This window comes from Pogoniulus pusillus, chromosome 21 (assembly GCF_015220805.1).
Source record: "Pogoniulus pusillus isolate bPogPus1 chromosome 21, bPogPus1.pri, whole genome shotgun sequence".
NCBI classification, from domain to species: domain Eukaryota; kingdom Metazoa; phylum Chordata; class Aves; order Piciformes; family Lybiidae; genus Pogoniulus; species Pogoniulus pusillus.
Genome location: NC_087284.1, coordinates 9,537,653 through 9,559,823, shown reverse-complemented (window position 1 = coordinate 9,559,823; position 22,171 = coordinate 9,537,653). Strand labels below are relative to the sequence as shown.

At 41.8% G+C, this 22,171-nt stretch overlaps 1 protein-coding gene and 1 long non-coding RNA gene across 4 annotated transcripts in view; one reads left to right on the top strand and one right to left on the bottom strand.

Annotated features, from left to right (window-relative positions):
* Positions 1 to 762: 762 nt before the first annotated feature.
* On the top strand, positions 763 to 20,202 carry SLC35B3 (solute carrier family 35 member B3). Of its 3 annotated transcripts, XR_010306177.1 has the most exons (11): positions 809 to 892; positions 4,764 to 5,027; positions 6,545 to 6,666; positions 7,855 to 8,009; positions 9,348 to 9,455; positions 10,475 to 10,572; positions 14,102 to 14,194; positions 14,618 to 14,729; positions 15,347 to 15,462; positions 17,867 to 17,936; positions 19,174 to 19,190. XR_010306177.1 is itself a non-coding variant. In XM_064160867.1 (10 exons), exons 2-10 carry the CDS (start codon positions 4,827 to 4,829, stop codon positions 19,322 to 19,324), a joined length of 1,110 nt encoding a protein of 369 aa, XP_064016937.1. In that variant the 5' UTR covers positions 763 to 892; positions 4,764 to 4,826; the 3' UTR covers positions 19,325 to 20,202. The 3 variants fall into 3 exon arrangements, 2 of the variants coding, with proteins under 2 accessions (XP_064016937.1, XP_064016936.1); XM_064160867.1 differs by lacking the exon at positions 15,347 to 15,462 and having other exon boundaries at positions 763 to 892; positions 19,174 to 20,202; XM_064160866.1 differs by lacking the exons at positions 14,102 to 14,194; positions 15,347 to 15,462 and having other exon boundaries at positions 19,174 to 20,202.
* The window catches only part of LOC135184792 (uncharacterized), a 30,133-nt gene continuing 9,638 nt past the window's right edge, over positions 1,677 to 22,171 (bottom strand). The window contains exons 3-4 of the long non-coding RNA XR_010306178.1: positions 13,568 to 13,645; positions 1,677 to 2,250 (exon numbers count right to left, since the gene is read on the bottom strand). This is a non-coding gene — a long non-coding RNA (uncharacterized LOC135184792). The remainder of the gene's footprint in view (positions 2,251 to 13,567; positions 13,646 to 22,171) is intronic.

Below are 22,171 nucleotides of genomic sequence, written 5' to 3'. Positions count from 1 at the left end.
CTCCAAAGTATTTCGGTCTCACCGTGAAGCGGCTGCCTCCTCTCAGGGTATCCTCCTGAGGGCTGTGTGGGAAGGCAGAAGCGCGAGCGGGTCGCGAGGGCAACCGTTAGGGGCAACCGTTAGGGGCAACGGCCGGCCGGGGCGCGCGCCTCCAGCAGCAGCCGCCACCCCGCGCGCGAGCCGCGAGCACAACCGCTGACGGCCACCGATAGCTCTGCTACGCTCCCCCAGGCGCCTCGGCGAGGAGCCCTCTCCCCACCACCCCTACCGCGGCACGCCCCAGGCGAAGGTGCCTGGCTCCCTGTCCCCCGAGGCGTTCCCAACACCGGGAGACTAGTACCGCCGGGTGTGATACGGCGGGGTGCCTCTGAGGACACGACGAAGAAGCCCGGGGGTGCCCCAGCGGGCAACAAACAGCACCGCTCCGCTCCATCCCACCCCCGGACCGCGGAAACAAACAGGCCACGCCCCCTGCGGCCACGCCTCCCAACAAGGAGGCCATGAAGTAGAACCACGAGACCACGCCTCCCGTCAGACCACGCCTCCTTAGGGAGAGGCCACGCCTCCTAAGGAAGAGGCCACGCCTCCTAAGGAGGAGGCCACGCCTCCTAAGGAAGCGGCCACGCTCCCCGGTGGAAGGAGGCGGGACCTGGAGGGGGCCGCTCACACGCCTCAGTCCGAGTAGCGGAACGCCGATCGAGACGTGCGGTGTCGATGCGCTCGATCGATTCGCTCGATGCTCGCACCGACCCTTGGCATCCTCACCGCCACTTCCGGCGGCGCGGGTCGCTGCAGGAGGCGGTGGGGTTGGCGGACGGGCTCGGAGTGGCGGCGGCTGGCGGAGGAGGGCGGCTTGCCCTTACTGCCGTGGCCCTCCTCCCCCGTCACACAGGTACGAAGGCGGGGACGCTGCTCCCCCGAGCACCGGGGGTGAGTGGGGAGACGACGGGGTGCCTTTCTGGGAAATGTCACTCACTGACTGGGGCCTGTGGGCGTGCGGAGCACCGGGCCCGGGGCCGGCGGAGACAGGAGAAGGAGAATGGCTCTGCCCGCTGCAGGGCCCGAGGAGGTGATGTTTGCGGTGCTGGGCACTCGAGGCCCATAAGTAGTGAGACACTCCCTTCCACGGGAGATAAGGCCCGTCCGTGGCGGCTCGGGAGCAGCTGGCAGGTGCTCGGGCAGAGCCACGTCTGCCCTGGTCTCGGGGTGTGGCATCAGCCAGGCCCCGATTGCTCGCCTGGCACAGGGCTGTGCTCCTACCAAGTGGGTAGGAAGGAAGCTTCAAGGATCAAGCTGGTTCTTGTCCTACTCTCTTACCTGCGGGGTAGACGGCTGGTACCACCAGGGGAAGGACCTTGCTCGGGTTTCTGAGGGCGACCCGGAGCATCCCTGTCCTGCCACCAAGCATTTGTGGAACTGGCTCCAGTGGAAATAGATCTTGCTCAGGGCCAATGTGCGATTTTCCTTGCTTGGCTCATGCCAGCGATTTTTGTGAGTACAGAGATGCTGGGTCCTGCCACACTGACGTTTTTACTGGATGTTGTTCAGGATTAAGTGAAAAAGCCTCACCTCCTTCATAATGTTTTTTCCGTGCTGTGTACAAGTCATCAACTTTTTGGACACCAAAGAAATTTTACTGTGCAATTTACTTATTCATTTGATTCTTTTGTGTGTGTCTAATAGTTACTTATTTTACTTGTAAGCTAAAGTCTTGCTCTGCAAGATACTTTTTTTAAGAAGAAGAGGGACAAAAAATATTTGACCTAAGGATGATGTTGCTTATATTTTGACACAAGAGATAAAAAAGCGAGGAATGTGCTAATTTGCACACACCAGGACCACTCTTAAGGGACTTTCCTTTTCATAAAATGGGGCATTGCTGCCTATTTGTTGAAAAGGTGTATCAGCTGCTTGAGGGGTTTATTTTTGTTTAGATGATAATGAAAAGCAGTTTTAAAACTTAGAAAAATAACAGTTGGAGAAGTGACAGTGGACTTCAGGAGAGTTCTGTCACTGCCAGTAATGAAATGACTTGGTGGAGAGTGTTTCAAATGGATATACGCTCATGCAATTTCTTCAGTTGTTAAATAATGTTGCTTGAAATGTTTCTTGATTGTGATTTTGGGTTTTTTGGACCTTTGGAACATAATAGAGGAAAGGCAATTACTGTGCATCATCTTAAGGACAGCCTTGAGCGTGACTAGAGCTGCCGGTGTCATTTCTTCCTACTTCACTGGTAGACTCAGTAATCTGCAAGAAATAAAAATGGAGAGACTGTAAAAACTGATGAAGTTCCTGAGGAAGTATTTTTAACCTAAATATCAGAAAATTTTTTAAAATGTGTTAATTGTGCTGCGGGTTAATGCCAGTAGGCAGCTGAGCACTACACAGCTGCTTGCTGGCTTTCCCCCAGTCCCTAGGGGGATACAGAAAAAGAGAAGAGTAAAACCAGGAAAGCTTGTAGGTTGAGATAATTGTTCAAGAAGTGAAGGAAAAGTGTGAAATAGAGAAAACTAAAGAGGTGCTAGAAAGGCAATCACTCTTCCCACTGGCAGACCAACGGCCATCCAGTTCCCAAGCAGAAGATGGCTAACCTATCTAACACCTGTCCTCTTGCTTCTTATTGCTGAGCATGGCACTTTATGGCATGAAACAGCTCTGCCTAGTTCAGGTTATCTACCTGATTGTGCCCCTTCCTGTCCTCTGCCATGCACTCCAGTCAAGTCACTGAGTGAGGGAAGCAGAGGGAGAAGCAGAAAAGGCCTTGATGCTGTGCAGGCTCTGCTCAGCAGTAGCTAAAAAATTAATGTCTTAACAGCATTGTTTTGGTCACAGATCTAAACCACACCACCAGATAAGCTACCGTGAAGAAAATTAACACCACCCAAGCTAGACCAAATGTATAAGTACACTTTTTGTTTCTTCTTCCTTATACTTCTTATGATCTTGGCATGGGTATTACAAAAATAATATCTAAGTTAGGGGTCAGAGTGGAAAATGTAGATAACAATGCATTATAGAACTCAGTTTTTGGAATCTTGATGCATACACGACAGTACGTGGCTGTGTCGTTCTCTGTTTCAGCTTGGGTGCAAAATGAGGTTCAGATTACTTCTGCAGCTCTTGTTCCTGCAGAGAAAGTGCAGTTTAGTGACCAAGTGATGATCACAGAGTATCTTCTATGGGCACCTTTACTCTATTTTCAAGTGGAGGAATGCTGTAAACAGGACTAAAGTGGACTGTTCAGTCATCATGCCCAATCTTAATAGCTCTGCATAATTGCTTTGATAACCTTAAAATCAGTTCAGTTGTTCCTTCTTTCAGTTTCAGGCTGCTGTAGAATATTGATGGTCTGAGGATGAAAAAAACAGTTTCAAGGAAGGTTTGCTCTCATTCTACTGTGCTTTAAATGAAGACAATTTTTCTTTAGTTTTAATCCATGTGGTAGGTCTAGTTTCCTTTCCTCGGGGTTTCACTAGGCTAGCCAAGTCTAATGTTGCTTTCATCTCATTTCAGTTCATAAGATGGACAGTCTATTCCTCCACACTGATAACCTTTGTTCTTGAAGCTGTCTTTAAGAGTGATCAGAACTTCATATGATACTGTATGCAAAAGCTCACTAGGGCCTCATTGCAACATTGTCACTTTCCTGTTTTTACTGAAAATAGCCTACTTCTCCCATTTTTAAATGGAAATCTATAAAACCCATCTCATTTCTGAGCCAATCTATTTTGGAAGGAGTTAAAAATCCACAAAGGTAAGCTTCTGACCCCTTCTGATTTTCAGCTGGAGAACTCTGAGTTGAAACACAAATAATTATTACAGTCCCTAAAATCTTCTTACAGTCCCCAAGCTGCTCTTTGAGAACTTTTAAAGGAATCCTGTTGCAACCTGATAATAGGTTGTATCAAAAATGGAAACTTTGCAAGTTTTATTCTAAGCCTTCATTTTTCAGGTAGATTTGTAATTTCTTATGCATTATTAACATTTGTGCAGATTTACTACATTTATTGCATGATGAACTTTTTATAGCCTAGCACATCTTCCATCACTCCAGTCTCCTTTCAGGCAGTTGTAGACAGAAGTTCTTCCGTAAGCCTCCTTTTCTAGAAGCTGACTTAGGTACATTTCAGAATCTGGGGACAACTGACTGACCAGGGTGTTTATCTTGAGACTGATAAGAAAAAAATAGTGGAGGCTTAAACATTATAATCTCTGCTGAACTGGAGGGAAAAAAAAGATTTGCCCACCACTCCTTTAAGATGTAACCAACCATAGGCTCAGGCATGTCATTTTTCATATGACTTTCCAGGTAGTGGATAAATCTGGTGTATTTTGCTGTGAAAATGAAGTGCACAGAAGCTGAATGCTTTAGTACCAGTTCTTTTACTGTGATATTAGCTAGGAATCACTTCTTTCCCAAACAATCATTCCTGGGAAGATTGGCATAAAAGGGTTGGTTTGAGCTGCTGTGGAACTGAAACTGCTTTTCGATTGATGGTGTTTGGGGACTGATTTGTTTGTTTTGTAGAGTGTGTAGCATGATTACTTCCCACATGAAGTGTTTTCATAAAGTGTTGTTGGCCTCTTAGATTAATCAGTGGTAACTTTGGGCATCAGAAGAGATAAATCCAGTTTGTAAGTAAAACCAGACCAACACAACTTTTAAACTCATTTATTTTCCATGTCTATGTCACACTTGTCTGCTGTTATTGTTGGAAGGTCGTGTGTTATATCTTCTCTGATTGCAGCCTGTCTTTCAGCTTTCAGACAGAGGAGAGCAGAAGCAAGACAAGAAGAGCAACGAATGCAGCCAACTAGGAGTCATGGATCTGAAATTCACTTCATCAAGAAAATACATTTCCATCAGTGTACCTTCCAAATCTCAAGCGATGTCTCCCCATATCAAATCAGTAGATGATGTTGTCGTTCTTGGCATGAATCTCAGCAAATTTAACAAACCTACTCAGTTCTTCATCTGTGTTTCTGGAGTTTTCATGTTTTATCTAATCTATGGATATTTGCAGGTAAGTCTGTGAACCTGTGCCTTAGGTCAATCCCTCCTGCTCCTTTTTCAGTAGCATCACAATATAGGACATTTTTTAATACATAGAAATGTTTAAAGTGTATCTTGGTGGCAGAGTCAAGCTTTCAAAATTCAAGAGCTGCAAGAAATAGTACAATGTCAGATTCCCTTAAGGTTCGTGTGCCTAGAAGTCTGGTTCAGTTGGACTTCAAGAACTTGATCTTATTGCAGCCTTTCAGTACTTTAGGGGGCCTACAAGAAAGATGGGGACAAGGCCTTTTGTGACTGTAAAAGGGATGATGGTTTTAAACTAAAAGAGGGGAGATTTAGACTTGATATAAGGAAGAAATTCTTCACATTGAGGATGGTGAAACACTGGCCCAGGTTGCCCCAAGAGCTGGTAGATGCCTCATCCCTGCAAACATTCCATGTCAGTTTGGATGGGACTCTGAGCAGCCTGATCTAGTTGAAGGTGTCACTTCTGACTGCAGGGGGTTGGACTACATGATTTTGAAAGGTCCCTTCCAACCCAAAGCATTCTGTGATTCTGTGATCCATGAGAGAAGTTCTTAAATGATGACTGACATGTAAGTCATCACTTTGGAACCTTTAGATCTCCTTGAGTTCTAGGAGTGCCATACAGTAATAGTAATTTTGTTCTCTCTGCTGTCCCTTCAGAACAGAGCTGAAACATGTGCTATGATAGTTTATTAAACTGAATTGTAATGTTTGTGCTGGTTTGCTTAAACATTTCTCTTCCTTCAATCCCTTTTATCTTGAGCAGCTAAATTTCTGTTCCTTTTCAAAATCTTTTTTTTTCCATTCAGTGAGTCTTAGCAATTAAAAAAATCTCTGTTTCCAATGCAGCTTCCACAAACAGCTGAGAAAACCTCCAAAGAGTTTGAGTTGCAGAATCTCAAAAAGGAAAACATTAGGTAGTTTTTTGTTTCTTTAAGTGATACATGCACATAATACTTTATACTCTGCATGTATTCTTCCATTACAGATTGTTCTGGATTTAAATCTTCCTACAGCCTACAAATTTACAAGCTCACAGGTGCTAATTAATGTAGGCTCTCAAAATATTAGGGGCAGATTTGTGAGAGATGAAAATTACCAGTAAATGTCTGCTAGAGAAAATTAGTGGTTACTTTATTGCAAGCTAGAGTAAAAAATCTGGATTAAAAGCAGGTAAATAAAGTAAACCAACTGGAAAAGCAGACAGGAAAACATCGATCATTTGAGATAAATGTTCATGTTTCAAATACATTCTCCTTATGAATCAGTGGATTCATTTCAGTGGATTTACTCCAGCAGTGAATTTTCTCATTGAATTTTGGAGAACCTAAATTGTCCTTTCTAATACTTGGCATGTGACAGGTTAAATTCTGGTTAGTAACCAGCAGCTGCAAAGCTGAACTGGCGTTTACACAAAGACAAAGCCCCTCTTGATACTGTTTTGATGTACCATTTTTGCTGTATGTGTGTGACCCTGGTGGGTTTCTGTTGTTTTTCTAGGAATTGATATTTTCAGTGGAAGGTTTTAAACCTTTTGGTTGGTACCTCACTTTAGTGCAATTTGGATTTTATTCCCTTTTTGGACTAATAGAGCTGCAGTTAATTCAGGACAAAAGGAGAAGGTATGTGTTTTTTTCCAAGCATTTTACTCATGTCTATCAAAATAGAAGCTTTTTATATTCATGGTAGATTTAAGTTCTGTTGTTTGAAAATGTGAAAGCTGTTTGCTACTTAAAATAATGCAAATTTACTGGATGATGTTAGAAAATGAGCTGCTCAGAGAGGTGGTTGAGTCACCAACCCTGCATGTGTTTAAGGGTCATTTGGAAGTGATGCTTAGGGATATGGTTTAAGGTGAATCTTGTAGAGTAGGGTTATAGGTTGGACTCAGTGACCCTGAGGGTCTTTTCCAACCTGGATATTTCTGTGATTCTGTGAAAATTTCATAAGCACCCACTTAGATTTCAGACCTGTAAGTAGTCTTGTCTGCTGTTACTTTGTCCCACTTAACAGAGCATTATTCTATCCTTAAGGTAGCTAATACAGACCAATTCATGTATGTCTTGCTTGGGATTATCACATCTAGAGTAAGATCAGCCACACCTCACAGCAGTTCACAGAGCCACAGTACAAGGGGCAACAGGCATGAAATAGAGCACAGGAGGTTCCATCTGAATGTGAGAAAAACTTAGTTCCTGTAAGGATGGTGGAGTACTGGACCAGGCTGCCGAGAGAGGTTGTGGAGTCTCCTCTGGAGAGATTCCAAACCCACCTGGATATTGTAATCCTGGGCATCCTGTTCTAGGTGACCTTACTTTAGCAGAGGGTTGGGCTGGATGATTGCCAGAAGTCTCTTCCAACCCCTACGATTCTGGGATTCTTCATTCTGAGTGTCAATGTTAACACAAAAACTTGACCAAAAAAATGACACAGTGAGCATGACAGGACTAAGACTGAGACTCTCTTGGTATGCTGACCTTCTGTGTTCCCTTTGACAAACAACCCAAAGACTTTGCCTTGATTCTTCTGTAAATAATAGACCTCCTCAGAAAGTTAAAGAATTACTGCTTGAATACTTCATGAGCCATCTTTTCTTTATCTTGTCTTGTATTTGAATGCTGGTTTTTAGTAGTAATCAAGTTTCAAATCAATCCCTTAAGTGCCATTTTGAATTTCTATTCCAGAATGAAAATCAGTGAGAAAGATGATCCAAGTTGTATTGCAAACACATTCCTTCATCTAAATTTTCCAAGCTAAATCTCATCTGGATGAGTCTGTAATACCAAGATTCATATGCTTATATTTTGTAGAATTCCTGGCAAAACCTACATGATAATAGCCTTTTTAACAGTGGGAACTATGGGTTTGTCAAATACTTCCTTAGGATATCTGAATTACCCCACTCAAGTCATCTTCAAGTGCTGTAAGCTGATCCCAGTTATGATAGGTGGGGTTTTTATACAAGGTAAGTGTGTTAGTCTTGCTATTAGATGATTCTTTTGTTGTTGTTCCTTTGAGAGGCATTCCTGTGCAGAATCCTGTACGCTGTTAACTTCCACTGAGGCTCTTGGATAGAGAGGGACAGGGTGAGATTTTTCCTGTAAGAGAAAATGTGACCTCTTGAAACTTCTTAGAAAAGATGAACAGAAAATGTGAGAAAAAGAAGTTGTTCAGGTCTCTTGCAAAACTTCAGGGTTTTTTTAATGCAATATCTCTTAAAGTAATGTAACTTTGCTTTCTGAGCCAAATCACTTCATAAAGGAGACAGTCTCATTGAAATGGAAAAAAAAATCATCCACAGTTTGTGAACAAATACCTGCCTCTTCATGTTCAAAATGCTCGATTCCTAAATTCTAACTAAAATTCTTATAGCTTGATTAAAGGTTTAGACTTTACATTTCTTTGGTTAGTCTTGAACTCATACTTCATATTCCAAGAACAGAGTAAGGGATCTAGAGCACAGTTGAAGGTTGCAGTTATGTGAATAAGCATTTATCAGAATTTCTGGATTTAGAAGACTTAAGTATACTATCAGAGTTTAAAACACTACACAAGGATTGCATCATTACACAAGGATTAAACCAGTAAAGGTCTGCATGGGCAAGTGTTATGGAACAGATTCTAGAATGATTTATTTCTATTTCTGTACTTAACTCTGGCCCTCTAGTTGCAACAGAAAAAAAAACCCTTCTCAGTTAAAATTGTTAGTTTCAAAAGCAGCTCACAGCTTCCCTTGGAAAGAAACACTCCCAGAAGTACAGCTTTTGGGAATCTCTTAGTTCAAACAAGATACATTAACTCCTGTCTTCTCACTTCCCTGCTTTCCTTTTCCACCTCAGTCCACATCCCATCTTTCCCAAACTAAAAGGCAAATTTAGGAGTTTGAAGTACTCAAATCCCTTGTTAGTGTTGGGGAATGCTTTCTCTCTAATCAGTAAGAGCAGTCAAAATGTCTTGCATAAGGGAGAAATCCTAAGAACATATTTAAGCTATTCTCAAGTTGCTGAGATGGTGCTTTGTCAGGGAGGATGTGCTTTTAAGTCACTGAGAATGTGCTTTATAAAAGTAAACCTGACCACAAGATTTGGTTATTACCTATTAAGGTCCTCCTCTATCTCAGTAACTGCTGCTGTAAAAGAAACCTATTCCAGTCCTGAAAAGGCCAGAGCATTAACTCTCTTGCTTAAGTGAAAGAATGACAGTGAAGCATTTTTTCCTTTGCCTTCTAGTCTACTAAACAGGATAAACATGGAATTCTGAAGATGTTCATAGTCTGTTTGTGTTGTTTGCATTGCTTCTGCAGGAAAACGTTATAACATTGCAGATGTGTCTGCTGCCCTCTGTATGAGTCTTGGATTAATATGGTTTACTTTAGCTGACAGCACTGTTGCACCAAACTTCAACTTGACAGGTAAAGGTTTATTATATCTTGGATTTTCCTATAGTAAACTTTCCATAGAAGTTCTCAGAGTTCTTCAGGAGTCAGATGAAAAATGCAGCTTTTATTGCAGCTGTGCACTAGCAGAATCTGAGGCCTTTATTCTACGTGCTAGTTTTTAGGGTCTTAAAATGTCTGGAAATTCATAGATCCACAGAATGGGTTGAGTTGGAAGGTACCTTAAAAATCATCTAGTTCCAACCTCTCTGGCATTGGCAAGGACACCTCCCACTAGGTGCTCAGGACCTCATCCAAACTGTCCTTGAATGCCTCCAGGGAGGGCACATCCATGACCTCCCTGTGCAACCTGTTCCAGTGTCTCACCACCCTCACTGGAAAGAATTGCTTCCTAATATGCAGTCTATATCTACCCTCCCCAAGCTTCAATCCGTTCTTTCTCATCCTGTTATTACAAGCCCCTGTAAAAAGTCATTTCCCAGCCTTCTTGTAGGCCTCTTTCAGGTACTGCAGGGCCACTATAAGGTCTCCCCAGAGCCTTCTCCAGGCTAAACAGCTCCAGCTCTCTCAGCCTGTCCCCAGAGAGGAGGTGTTCCAGCCCTCTGATTACTTCATGGCCAACTCTGGACCTGTTCCAACAGCTCCATGTCCTTCTTGTGTTGGGGTCTTCAGAACTGGACACAGCACTCCAGGTGGGGTCTCAGGATAGCCAAGTAGAGGGAGAGAATCACCTCCCTCATCCAGCTGGTCATACTTCTTCTGATGCATCCCAGGACACAGCTGGCCTTCTAGGCTGCAAGTGCACGTTGTCAGCTCATGTGTTGTCATCAACTGACATCCACAACTCCTTCTTCTCAAGTCTGCTCTCAAGCCATTCTTCATCCAGCCTATATTTGTGCTTGGGATTGCCCTGATCCACCTTCTAGGTTAAAGCATCTCATGTCCATTCTGCAGAAATCCTTATTTCCTAGTAGATCTGTTACAGTAAGTATGGTAAAACCCAGGTTGCTCATTTTAACCCTTTGTGACATTAGGTGTGGTCCTAATATCCCTTGCCCTCTGTGCGGATGCAGTGATAGGAAATGTGCAGGAGAAGGCTATGAAGTTGCACAACGGTTCTAATTCAGAAATGGTAAGTACCAGATTTGCCATTTTAAAAGACCACATTCTACCCAAGGCAGGGCATACCACACCAAGTATGAAATTTAAGCTGCTTAACTCTTGCATATGTAAAGGAGACCTCTTGGCCATACTGTTCTTGGGGTGTTCTCTGTGTGTGTTTGTTTGTTTGAGGGCTTTTTGTGGTTTGTTCTTTAACCTTTCAAGGGTGCTACTTTCAGTGTGTGTCTTCAAATGTATACTGCAGCTACAGAAACACTCATTTCTACCCTGGATGGCTGAAATCAAGAGAGTGATCTCTATATGGTCATGTATTTAATGTCTGAAAAATACTTCCTCTTCTTCTGGCATAGATAAGCATGTGTTACATGGAACATGTGGCTTTCCTTACTTGTTCTGTTTCCAGTTCTAGAGTGCTGGCATTTGAGAGGCAGACTTCTTAAAGCTTTTGAAATCAAAACTCTGACTTTCAAGCTGGTTGAATATACCTGGCACTTAACTAGAAGATTTAGTTTCTCATTTGTGAAAATAGCTTCAGAAATGAAGAAGAAATTAGTTAGAAGGCAACTTCATTTAAGGATGAAAGGGATTTAGGTTGGCTCAAGAGGTTTGAGCTGTCATTTTCTGCAAAGTGGAAAAATATACCTGAAAAATGTAATGTCACTGTATTCTTGGCTTTATTTTTGTACTTCTCAGTGGTCACTGTTGATTGCTGCTGGAGGCAGAGATTTTAGCTACATGGACCTCACTTGACCCAGTGCATCTCCAAAATTCAGGCCAGAATACAATCTGTAATTGTTTTCTTTCCCACTTTGCATCATGTCTCTGCCCTAGTGATACCTTACCTGGAATACTGCATCCATTTCTGGGCTGCCCAGTTCAAGAGAGACAGGGATCTACTTGAAAGCCAAACACAGGGCTACAAGGATGATTAAGGGAATGGAGCACTGCCTTGTGAGGAAAGGCTGAGAGACCTAGGGCTATTTAGTCTGGAAAAGAGGAGACTGAGAGGGGATCTAATAAATATCTATAAATATATGAGGGCTGGGTGTCAAGAAGGGACAGGCTCTGCTCACTTGTGCCCTGTGATAGGACAAAGGGCAATGGATGTAAACTACAGCACAGGAAGCTCCACCTCAACGTGAGGAAAAACTTCTTTACTGTAAGGGTCATGGAGCACTGTGTGATGGTTAAGGAGTTACCTGTCCCCCCTCCTCCCTCCAATTCACCCAGACTAGACTCAGCCTGCTGGAGTTAAGGAATGAAGCTATATTTACAGCTTAGCACAATTTACAAGCATATATACACGAATATTTACAGTTATATCCAAGTTAAAAGTAATACAGAAACACAAGATCCCTCCCAAAACAATCAGACTGCCAGGAGGCTCTTCCCCTCCCTTCAGAAATAACCAGATCAATCTCCTTATATCTCACGTGATAAATCTGGGGATATCTGAGATGAGATGTCAAAAAACAACAAGAAGGTTAGGGGAAATAAAGGGTTAGGTCAGATTAGAGTTAAAGCAGATGCAGCCATACACACTGTCAGAGAGAAGGAGCAGTACAAGAGAGAACTAAGAAGTGTGTGAGAAGTGTCTTACTGTTATTTTGGCTAGTTGCTTTTCTCAGCAGAAGAATGAGTGATGCAGGTTACTTTTGTTGTTTTTTTTTTCCTTCTCACAGGTAAGGATTTAATTTTTCTCAGTAAAATACTCCAGTTACCCTCAAACCAGCACACACTGGAACAGGCTCCCCAGAGAGGTTGTGGAGTCTCCTGCTCTGGAGACTTTCAAGACCTGCCTGGATGCATTCCTGTGTAACATGCAACAGATTTTATGGTCCTGCTCTGGCAGGGAGTTGGACTCAGTGATCTATGGAGGTCCCCTCCAATCCCTAACATCCTGTGATGCCAACAGTAATCTGACAGTTGTGCCTTACCTACAGAGCTCCTGATATCTCCAGAATTTGACGAGTTTTTTGCCTACTGTTGGTCTTCATATTCTATTCTCATATTACTTGTAGAGAATCAGTATAGTGATAAGCATATAAAGGGCTTGAGGTCTAGAGATTACACTCCAGGATTGTGTTCAGAGAATTCAGTATAGAATTAAAAGCTGAATTTCAGAAATCACTTTTCCAGACATGAGAGTGTGGGTGAAAGTGTAAAAAGTCTTCAGAATGAGAGATCATATTTAATGGATAGCAATCTGGAAAGAAAACTGGGTAGTAAAGGAATCTGCCACCTGGATTAAGCAATTATGAAGAGAGGAACGACGCTTTGTGGCTGAAACAGTAACCACCACTTTGGAAGGTTATACCTGGTGTTGCCAGGTTGTGAGTTGACTTATATCACACTACCTAACAAGGAACTGGCTATGTGGTGCTCGTTGCTCATTGTGAAAAGTGAGGTCTGGGTAATTCAGGAGAAAATTTGGATGCAGAGGCAAATCAAGAACTAGAGACTGCTGTGTGTATAAACACTGTAAAATAAAAGCTCTGAAGATCAGGCCATTGGGGTTTTAAGCATTTAAAAGCAATTCTGCTATTAAAATGTAGAACCATAGAATTATTTCAGATGGAAAAGACCTTTAAGATCATCAACTCCATCCATTATGGTCATCCTGTAGAGTAGTCATAAGTGTTCTGTTGTCTCCTGACATTGTTATTAATCATTAATAGATTTCTTTTTGCAAACAGTTGAGATAGTGTAACAAGAAAACAATCGATAACACTTGTGTCAAGAGAAGCAGCCTGTAACTGACACCGAGTCTTGAAAGTGATCTGCTGATCAGGGTGTTCTAGCTAGAAATGTTTACAATAGTTCTGCTCATTCTCCTTTTACCCAAGAAAAGGCCAGTAAATGTTGCCCAAATAGCTGAATGACTCCCACAGCGTGGGAGGGTGTATGGATGGGCAGTTCATCCTCTACATTGAGAAGGGCAAGATGATGCTTTTGTTACTGGTTGAAGCTATGAATTCAGGGCACAGAGAAGACAAAGATCTTACCTGTTACAGGCTGTTCTGAGAGATGGTCCTATTTGAGAATTTTGTGTCCTGTAACCATAATGCAGGTGTGCCACTTATCTGAAATGACACAGATGACACATACCTGTTACTTCTGGCAGTTCATGGTGATGAACTGATATTTAATGTAAGATGGATCTTTCCTTAGCAGCATAAACAGCAGAAAACAAAATCAGTTTAACATTATTCAAACTATGAAATTACATAGTTGTGTGATATGTTATTTATGCTATGAAATCATGAATTTAACAATTTAAGCACAGTCAGCATTGCCCTCGGGGGCTATCATGGACTGACCAGATTACAAAATTAATGTGTAGAAAGAATGCCTCTAACACTTAGGTCTTGCCACTGTACATCAGCTGTTCTGTAGATATCCTAATTCAAATAGCTTCAAACACTGCAAATTCAGCATTGAGAAGCTGAACATTTTAACAGAGTCAAGCATTTGAAAGCATTTAACTTTATCCTTTTGTACATATCACCTGGTAATTGTTTTCTCTTAAACCATTCCAGGTTTTGTATTCCTATTCAATAGGGTTTGTGTATATTTTATTTGGATTAACATGCACTAGTGGATTAAGCCCTGCAGTAACATTTTGCTCAGAGGTAGGTATAAAGATTTCCCTTTTCTTTTCCTCTCTGAAGAACCTCATTGGAAAACATTGCTCTGTGTGGCTTTAGAACATCTCACTGCTCCTCTAAATTTATATTTTCATTGTGTAAAGTGGTTAACTTGTCCAATTCACACAGTAAGCAACTTGTTCCAGCCTTTGATGTACAAAATAGGACGATGTTCTAAAAAACAAACTGAAATCACAAGATCAGACTTATGAGCTTATAATTTCATTATGATTTTTCCTTTATTTAACTAAAATTAAACAAGGATCTTTGCATGAACGCATTGTTGAACAGCTTATTATTGCTCAACTTGATTAAAGTCTGTAGTTTTATGTCATTTTACAATACCTCAGGGTTTGTTTTACATTTTCTTAACAGGCTTTTTGTTGTTTTTTGTTGTTGTTGTTGCAGCATCCAGTTCAGACTTATGGTTATGCATTCCTCTTCTCTCTGACTGGGTATTTTGGTATATCCTTTGTTCTAGCTTTGATCAAAATATTTGGTGCTCTGCTGGCTGTAACAGGTATGAACAAATTATATCTTCACTGCTTTTGGTACAAAAACATCAAGTGATAATAATTTAGAACAGAGGTTTTGATAAATGATCTTACTCTGGCCTTTAGTGCTGTTATTTGTGCTGATTGATCGTGCTTTGTGGATTGTTACTAGTAGAGGTGGATAACACTGGTAGTGTTTCACTCCAGAAGAGCCTGTAGAGTATTGTGCATATAGCCTGTGCTGTGCTTTAGTGGAGAAGCCAGACTCTTCTACATAGAGCCACTGCAGTATAAATGTCCTGGGACTCCCAGTGGACACTGCAAGCCAGCAGTGTGCTCTTGTGGCCAGGAAGGCCAGTGGTATCTTGGGGTGGATTAAGAATAGCGTGGCCAGCAGGCTGAGGGAGGTTTTCATCTCCACTCTGCCCTGAGGCCCTATCTGGAGTATTGTGTCCAGCTCTGGGCTCCCCAGCTCAAGAGAGATGGGGAACTAGAAGAGAGAGTCCAACTGAGGGTACAGAGATGATGAGGAGACGGGAGCATATCTCTTAGAGGAAAGGCTAAGAGACCTGGGACTGTTCAGTCTGGAGAAGAGTAGGCTAAGAGGGGTTCTTATAAATGCTTATTCATATCTAAATGGCAGGTGTCAAGAAGATGGAGCCAGACTTTTCACCTTCACTTTTCACCATCTTCCTATATACCTGCTTTCAGGCTGTCCCTAAAAACATTACTCTTCAATATATACAGCTGTCATAGAAGGTAAAATTGTTTTGTCTGTAGAAAATGGTTGCTTCCCAACTTAAAATGTAACCTGAAGCATAGCTTTCAAACCACAGTCATTGCCTGTTTAGCTGCTTCTGTCTTTTCTAGAGTCATTACAGTGACAAGAGCCAATTACACTAGGCTCATGCCTTGCTCAGGATACCTCTTCTTAAAACTACAAACATCAGTTCCAAGGACCTGGTGGGTGAAAGTGCAGTAAGATGCCATTGAAATACTTTCTTCTCTTCCCTCTACCCCTAAAAGGTGGTTTCTATCATGTGCTGCTCCACATCACTGGCAGTAGTGCAGAGGTAGAGAAAGGTTTTCTGAACTGACAATTTAATGCTTTGCTTTCCTGTTAGTTATTTCCTCAACAGCTCTTCTGTTTCACATTTATTTTTAACAAAGCTCAATACATCTGCTGGACATTGGCCCAGATGGGAGGGTTGGTTAACCTATTAAAATAGCTCTTTATAAAATAAAAGAGGTCTTAACTGTGATGAAAAATGTTTCATAATGCTATGGAATAGCAAACCCTTCCCAGATTTTCTTCTGTCTGACCTTGACAATCCTACTACTGGAGCCCTTTCTCTCTTGCCTGTAGCAATGTGGAAATGTTTATTGTGCCTTGAAAGAACACCACATTCATTACTGGCCCTCCCACCCCCCCATCCAACCTCCCCCTTCTTCGGGGGGTGGGGAGGGAGTGGGGTGAAAGAGTTTAATGAAAATTGTATTTCTATTAGCAGAATGAGAAATTATCAGACTTAATTGGGGAAAAAGAAGAAAAGGCACTTAATTTAGGAGGGAATGGTTACATAAATATTTTAATTAATAACTGATTTGAAAGAGCAGAAATAATCGTAATTAGAAAAACTGAAGTAATGCAACCATTCTTTAAATTATTCATCTGTAAACTGTTTCCTAATTAAAACTCAATTTTCTTTTTCATTCTCCTTTAATTTTTCATGTAATGGAAAATAATTTGTGCATGGATTTCTTAAAATGTAAAGAAAATTGCTATTAAAAAGTTGAGGCTGGGGCAGATGAAGCAGTGGTGAAGGCTTTCTTCTGCTACCAAACATGCTCTAAGTAAATATTTGTTTGTGGGAAGGGTGGAGGAGAATGAAACTTCTTCTACCAACCATAACAGGATGAAAAAACATCACTGGCTTCTTTTGTTAGTGTATTACAGTAAGGCTGATGTGGATGTAGTGATCCAAGTAAGGAGTTCAGTGTAGTATAAAGCAGATAGCACTGAAATAATTGAAATAGTTATTAGAGCTCTAGTTAATTTGAGACTAACCCAAACAGTTTGCTTCCATTTTGATAACAAGATTGTGCTCTGAGCAGTTCTTACTACCTTGGTTCTTTCAAGTGATAAGATCACACATAGAAGGTTTCTTAATGGCTTTGATGAAAACTTCCTAATGCAATCATCAAAGTCAGACATCTTTGGTCTCTTAGGTTTCTAACCAAAATTGTATTTTGCTGCATGCACTGAGAGATAAATCTTCAGCACCTTCAAAGGACTGACAACGTGATGATCCCATTCCACTTACAAAGCCCAAAACTCTGCTGCACTGTAATAACCAGAGGTAGAAATGCCGGCAGACTTGGTGTATACAGATAGAGATGCCACTTTTTTTTTCTCCTTTAACATCTCTGCCAGCAGTTACTTGCAAGGATTGGTCATGGCTTTCAGATACTGGGAACTGATTAATGTGACGTTATTAAATAGCAAGTCCTGTTCTGGAAGTCTCTGTGCTGTAATACTAGAGCTGATAGTACTGATGCACTGCACTTGTTTCAAACAGCTTGTGGTTCTAGCACTGCTTTGCACTGGATTGGTGCATCTGGAGCAGCTCCTTTGAAGAGAGACAGAGAGTTGGGGTTGCGCAGCCTGAAGCAGAGAATGCTCCAGGGAAACCTAATGACCATTCAGCACTTAAAGGGGGCCTAGAAGAAAGATGGGGACAGACTTCATCAGGACCTGTTGAGACAGAACAAGGGGTGGTGGTTTAAAACTAAATGGGAAATTCAGTCTAGATAGAAGAACTTGTTTACACTGAGCATGGTGAACCACTGGCCCAGACTGTGCAGAGATGGGTAGATGCCCCATCAGTGGAAACAGTCCAGGTTAAGTTGGATAGGGTTCTGAGCAGCCCAATCTGGTTGAAGATGCCCCTGCTGAATGCAGTGGGGTTGGACAAGGTGACCTTTAAAGGTCTCTTCCAACCTAAACCCTTTTGTGATCTACAGTGTGTGTTTCCACCAAGGACGATTGTTGTTTTAGCCAGACACTTAATTATGTGATGAGGTCATTACTAGTTTTGAAGCCTGCGTTATGTTCCTATGTAACTGAATTCTTAACAAAGGAAATATTTGTTCTCCTTTCCAGTTACCACAGGAAGAAAGGCAATGACCATTGTGCTTTCTTTCTTCTTCTTTGCAAAGCCATTCACGTTACAGTAAGTGTTTCTAGTTTTAAATCAAGTTCTCTATGTTTTATTATAAATCATGTTCCTGATCATGGAAACATCACAACAATAAATGATCACATTCAGGCTTCAATGGACTTCATTTCCTGTCTTCTACTAATGCTAGCAGCCTGCTGTAAATACTGATCAGTTTGTTGATGCTAATTGTGCTATAAGGAAAACAGTTTCTATTTTTCAAAGGTCTGGAGGACAAAGTATTCAATATGTTGGCATTTTTTGTTGTGTTTTTAAGAAAAACTTTATATAATGTCTAGTATTTATGATACTTAAATTATTTCTCTGTGGAGGAAGATTTGGCTAAGGGAAAGCATTTTCTCCATTACATTATTGTTTCTCCTTTTATAAGCTCAGGTCTGAGTTCCTGGCTAGCAAGCTTCTATTACCTTGAAATACTAAACTGGAAGATTTTTTGAGCTTGGGTTTCTTGCTTTTTGTTTTTAAGGAGGAGCTTACAGTGAAAAAATTCAGGTGCAGTATGTTGCTGCATTGACCCCGATTGCTTCTGGTTTGAAACAAAATAGTAATGAAATTTATTTCTCTGTCTAAATGTACTGGAGATTGGAGAACAGAGCATGCAGCCCAATGCCTAAATAGAATTTGCTGCAGCTAAAAATCTCAAGGCTTAAAATGATGGAGAGGTGAAAGAAAAATATGCTTACACTGGGAAGGGTGAATATAAGGAATAAAGAATACATTTTGGAACGGTAATAGAGAGGATTGCTGCCATACTATAAGAAGGAAAAAAGATAATAAAACCCCTCAGGACTACTTGATTCATGGGAGAAGGAACATCTCCTGTTTAGTTATTATTTAACTGTAAATGCACCTTAACGAGCTCTCCAGCCAAGACAGGAAAATGAAGGATGGAAGGCTCACCAAGGAGGTGTTTGAATCTCCATCACTGGAGGTGCTGAAAAGATGTACAGATGTAGTGCTCAGGGAAATGGCTTAGCACCACACTCTGAAGAGTTAACAAATGGTTGGACTTGATGATCTTTTTCAAACAGTTCTATGATTCTGTGATGATAGTGATAAACATTCAAGCAAATTCTTCCTTAGAGCCTCATTTGTAGGAGTATTCTCCTTTAAATCTTCCCTGCTCTTAATATGAGAGCTTTAGTTTCTCTTTAATCCATAACTAATCTATGGCATTGCTACAAGCCAAGTGCTAATGGTAGCTTTTTTTTTCCCATTCTCTCCCTTTTAGGTACGTGTGGTCAGGCTTGCTGGTGGTCCTTGGTATATTTCTTAATGTTTACAGTAAGAACATGGATAAAATCAAACTGCCTTCACTGCATGGTCTTTGGGAAAGAAGCGTCGAAGAGCGAAAAACAAGGACGTTGTCACAAACTGTGTAGAGAGCAGTTTATGCCTTGTCTGGACTGTGACCTAGAATCTTATTTGGAACAGCCTTCGACTGATTCACATTTTCCAAAGGGAACATTGTCAAAACCAAAGGAGCTGAAGGCATGTCACCCCATTGCAGATTGCTACAAGTGCACATTTCTGTGAGCCCTTTCTTCAGAGCACTTGAATTCATCGCTAAAGGTGGTGTAGGCCACTGTTAGGTGGCCTTAGGAGACAATGAAGGACTGCAGCTCCTGGCAAGCTGCTGAGAAGCTGCACGCCAAGTGGGACACTGTAGAAGACTAATTTGGGCATTTTGATAATATTGGCCGTGTGGCTGATCTGAGGTTAGTGGTTCTTTGGTAATTGTCTAGGAGGGGTAATTTCCTTGTGATACTGTATCCACATTTAACGGCACCTAATCAGCAAGCGGTTGATTGACCAAATGGCCATTTTAAAGGTGAAAGGTTTGTAGTATGGTGTGTTGTCACTCTTTTTAATTTTAAATAAAAGTGTTGCTTTGTTATTTTTAAGTTATTGATCAGAGCGTTGCAGAACTTGGTATGTGTTGTAGTCCTTGACATTTTTTGTGGAGATCTTTGAGTGTTACTCTTCAGTTATTGCTTGCAAGTAACAAAAATGAGATGGGGTTTGTGCTGTTAACACCCCTGCTCTTTCAAGGTGGGAATGGTCTTTTAGCACTGAACAGGGTGAGAGCACAGAATGAAAGGGGAATGGTGGGACAAGAGGTTATTTGCTTATTCTGTGATGAAATACAGAATTCTGCTGCCTCTCCATATCATGGTAAATAGATGTGGAAGGCTTCTGCTCAGCTGTCATTGAATCAAAACTCTTCAGTATCTGAGTAAAGAACAACAGCATCTGCTGATGTCTTTGGAGTATGTATTGTGTCAGTCTTTGTGTGAACTTAAGAGGATTAGGGCACAGATTACAATTTACTTTATTTAATGACAGGAGAGGACAATGTAATATCTGTCTGTCTTTTTCATTGTGAATTTAGGAAGACAAATCATTTATCTCTATTGCTTTCATGCTCAACTCGCTTTCAAATCACTTGCCATCTCTCTTTTATATCTGTAACAATAGCACTTTAAAAATACTAATCACCTTAAAGCTCATTGTCCTCCTGTGGCCATGAGCTTTTGGTTGTTGTGTGTCTTGGTGTGTGTTTGTTCGACTTAGACAACAGTAAATTGGATAACAGAATTTAAGAACTTAGAAATATCCACAGGATTACCCTCTGCCAAAAATAGTAGTTAATGAAAGTATTCTAAAGGTGCAAAGTGGTTTTCAGACATTTAGAAAGAATTGCTGTTCTTGTGATCAAAGCAGAGACAAAAAGATGTGCCTTACATTTGCTTACTGAATGGGTAGCCAGCATGTGCCATTTAAATGTGCTATCAAATAGAACATAGAAGAGTGTAGCCATCTCAGCATGATGGAAAAAGGAGAGGAGGGGAGAGGTGCACTAGTATAATCACACCATTCCCAGCACTCAGGCTGCTCTGCATTTTGACCCACCTACACCCAAGTTAGGAGAAATTACTGCATATGACAACACTGGCTTTTAAATTCCCAGCTGCATTGTGACTGGTTGTGTCCTGAGCAAAGCAGATGTGAATGTAACAGACACAGCTTGAAAGAGCATGGTGGCCTGCTATGGTTATCCATGGTGTTATCCATTCTCATGTTGCAACCAGAGTTTTACAGTAAGATATGAAAAAGGGTTACAATTTAAAATTTCATTCCAGGTGGCATTTGACCAATTTGAGAGGGCTGATGCACACTGATGATCTGGACCAGCAGATTGAGTCCAGCAGTAAGTTTGCAGATGACACCAAGCTAGAAGCAGGTGTCTATCTGTTGGAGAGTAGGAGAGCCCTGCAGAGGAACCCTGACAGGCTGGATGGGTGGGTAGAGGCCAGTGGGATGAGATTTAACAAGGCCAACTGCAGGGTTCTACACTTTGACCACAACAACCCCAAGTAGTGCTACAGGCTGAGGATAGAGTGGCTGGAGAGCAGCCAGGTAGAAAGGGGCCTGGGGGTACTGGTAGATAGTAGCTGAACATGAGCCTGCAGTGTGCCCAGGTGGCCAGGAGAGCAAATGACATCCTGGCCTGCATCAGGAACAGTGTGGCCAGTAGGACAAGGAAGGTTATTCTTCCCCTGTACTCAGCACTGGTCAGGCCACACCTTGAGTACCGTGTCCAGTTCTGAGCTCCTTAATTCAAGAGAGGTGTTGAGATACTGGAACATGTCCAGAGAAGGGCAACGAAGCTGGTGAGGGTCCTGGAACACAGCCCTGTGAGAAGAGGCTGAGGGAACTGGGGCTATTTAGCCTGGAGAAGAGGAGGCTCAGGGGTGACCTCATTGCTGTCTACAACCTGAAAGGAGGCTGTGGCCAGGTGGGGATTGGTCTCTTCTCCCAGGCAACCAGCAGCAGAACAAGGGGACACAGTCAAGTTGTGCCAAAGAGAGAAAACAGAAACAAAACTGGATTACAGAAACAGTTCATCAACCTATATATTGTGTTTGAATTCTAATCAGAAGCTTTGGAAGCAACTTCTCATTTCTTTACATAACACAGATGTCAAATGAATTATATTTACTATGATTGTAGAGTAGCTGTCACATAATTTGGCTTCCTGAAGTTCAGTGAAGTTTAGCAGGGCTTACAGATGGCAGAATCACAGAAACATTCAGGTTGGGAAAGACCCTCAGAATCACCAAGTCCAACCACTAACCCTACTCTATAAGGCTCACCCTGAACCATATCCCCAAGCACTGCAGTTGAATGACTGGTTGGGGACTCCACCATCTCCCTGGGCAGCACAT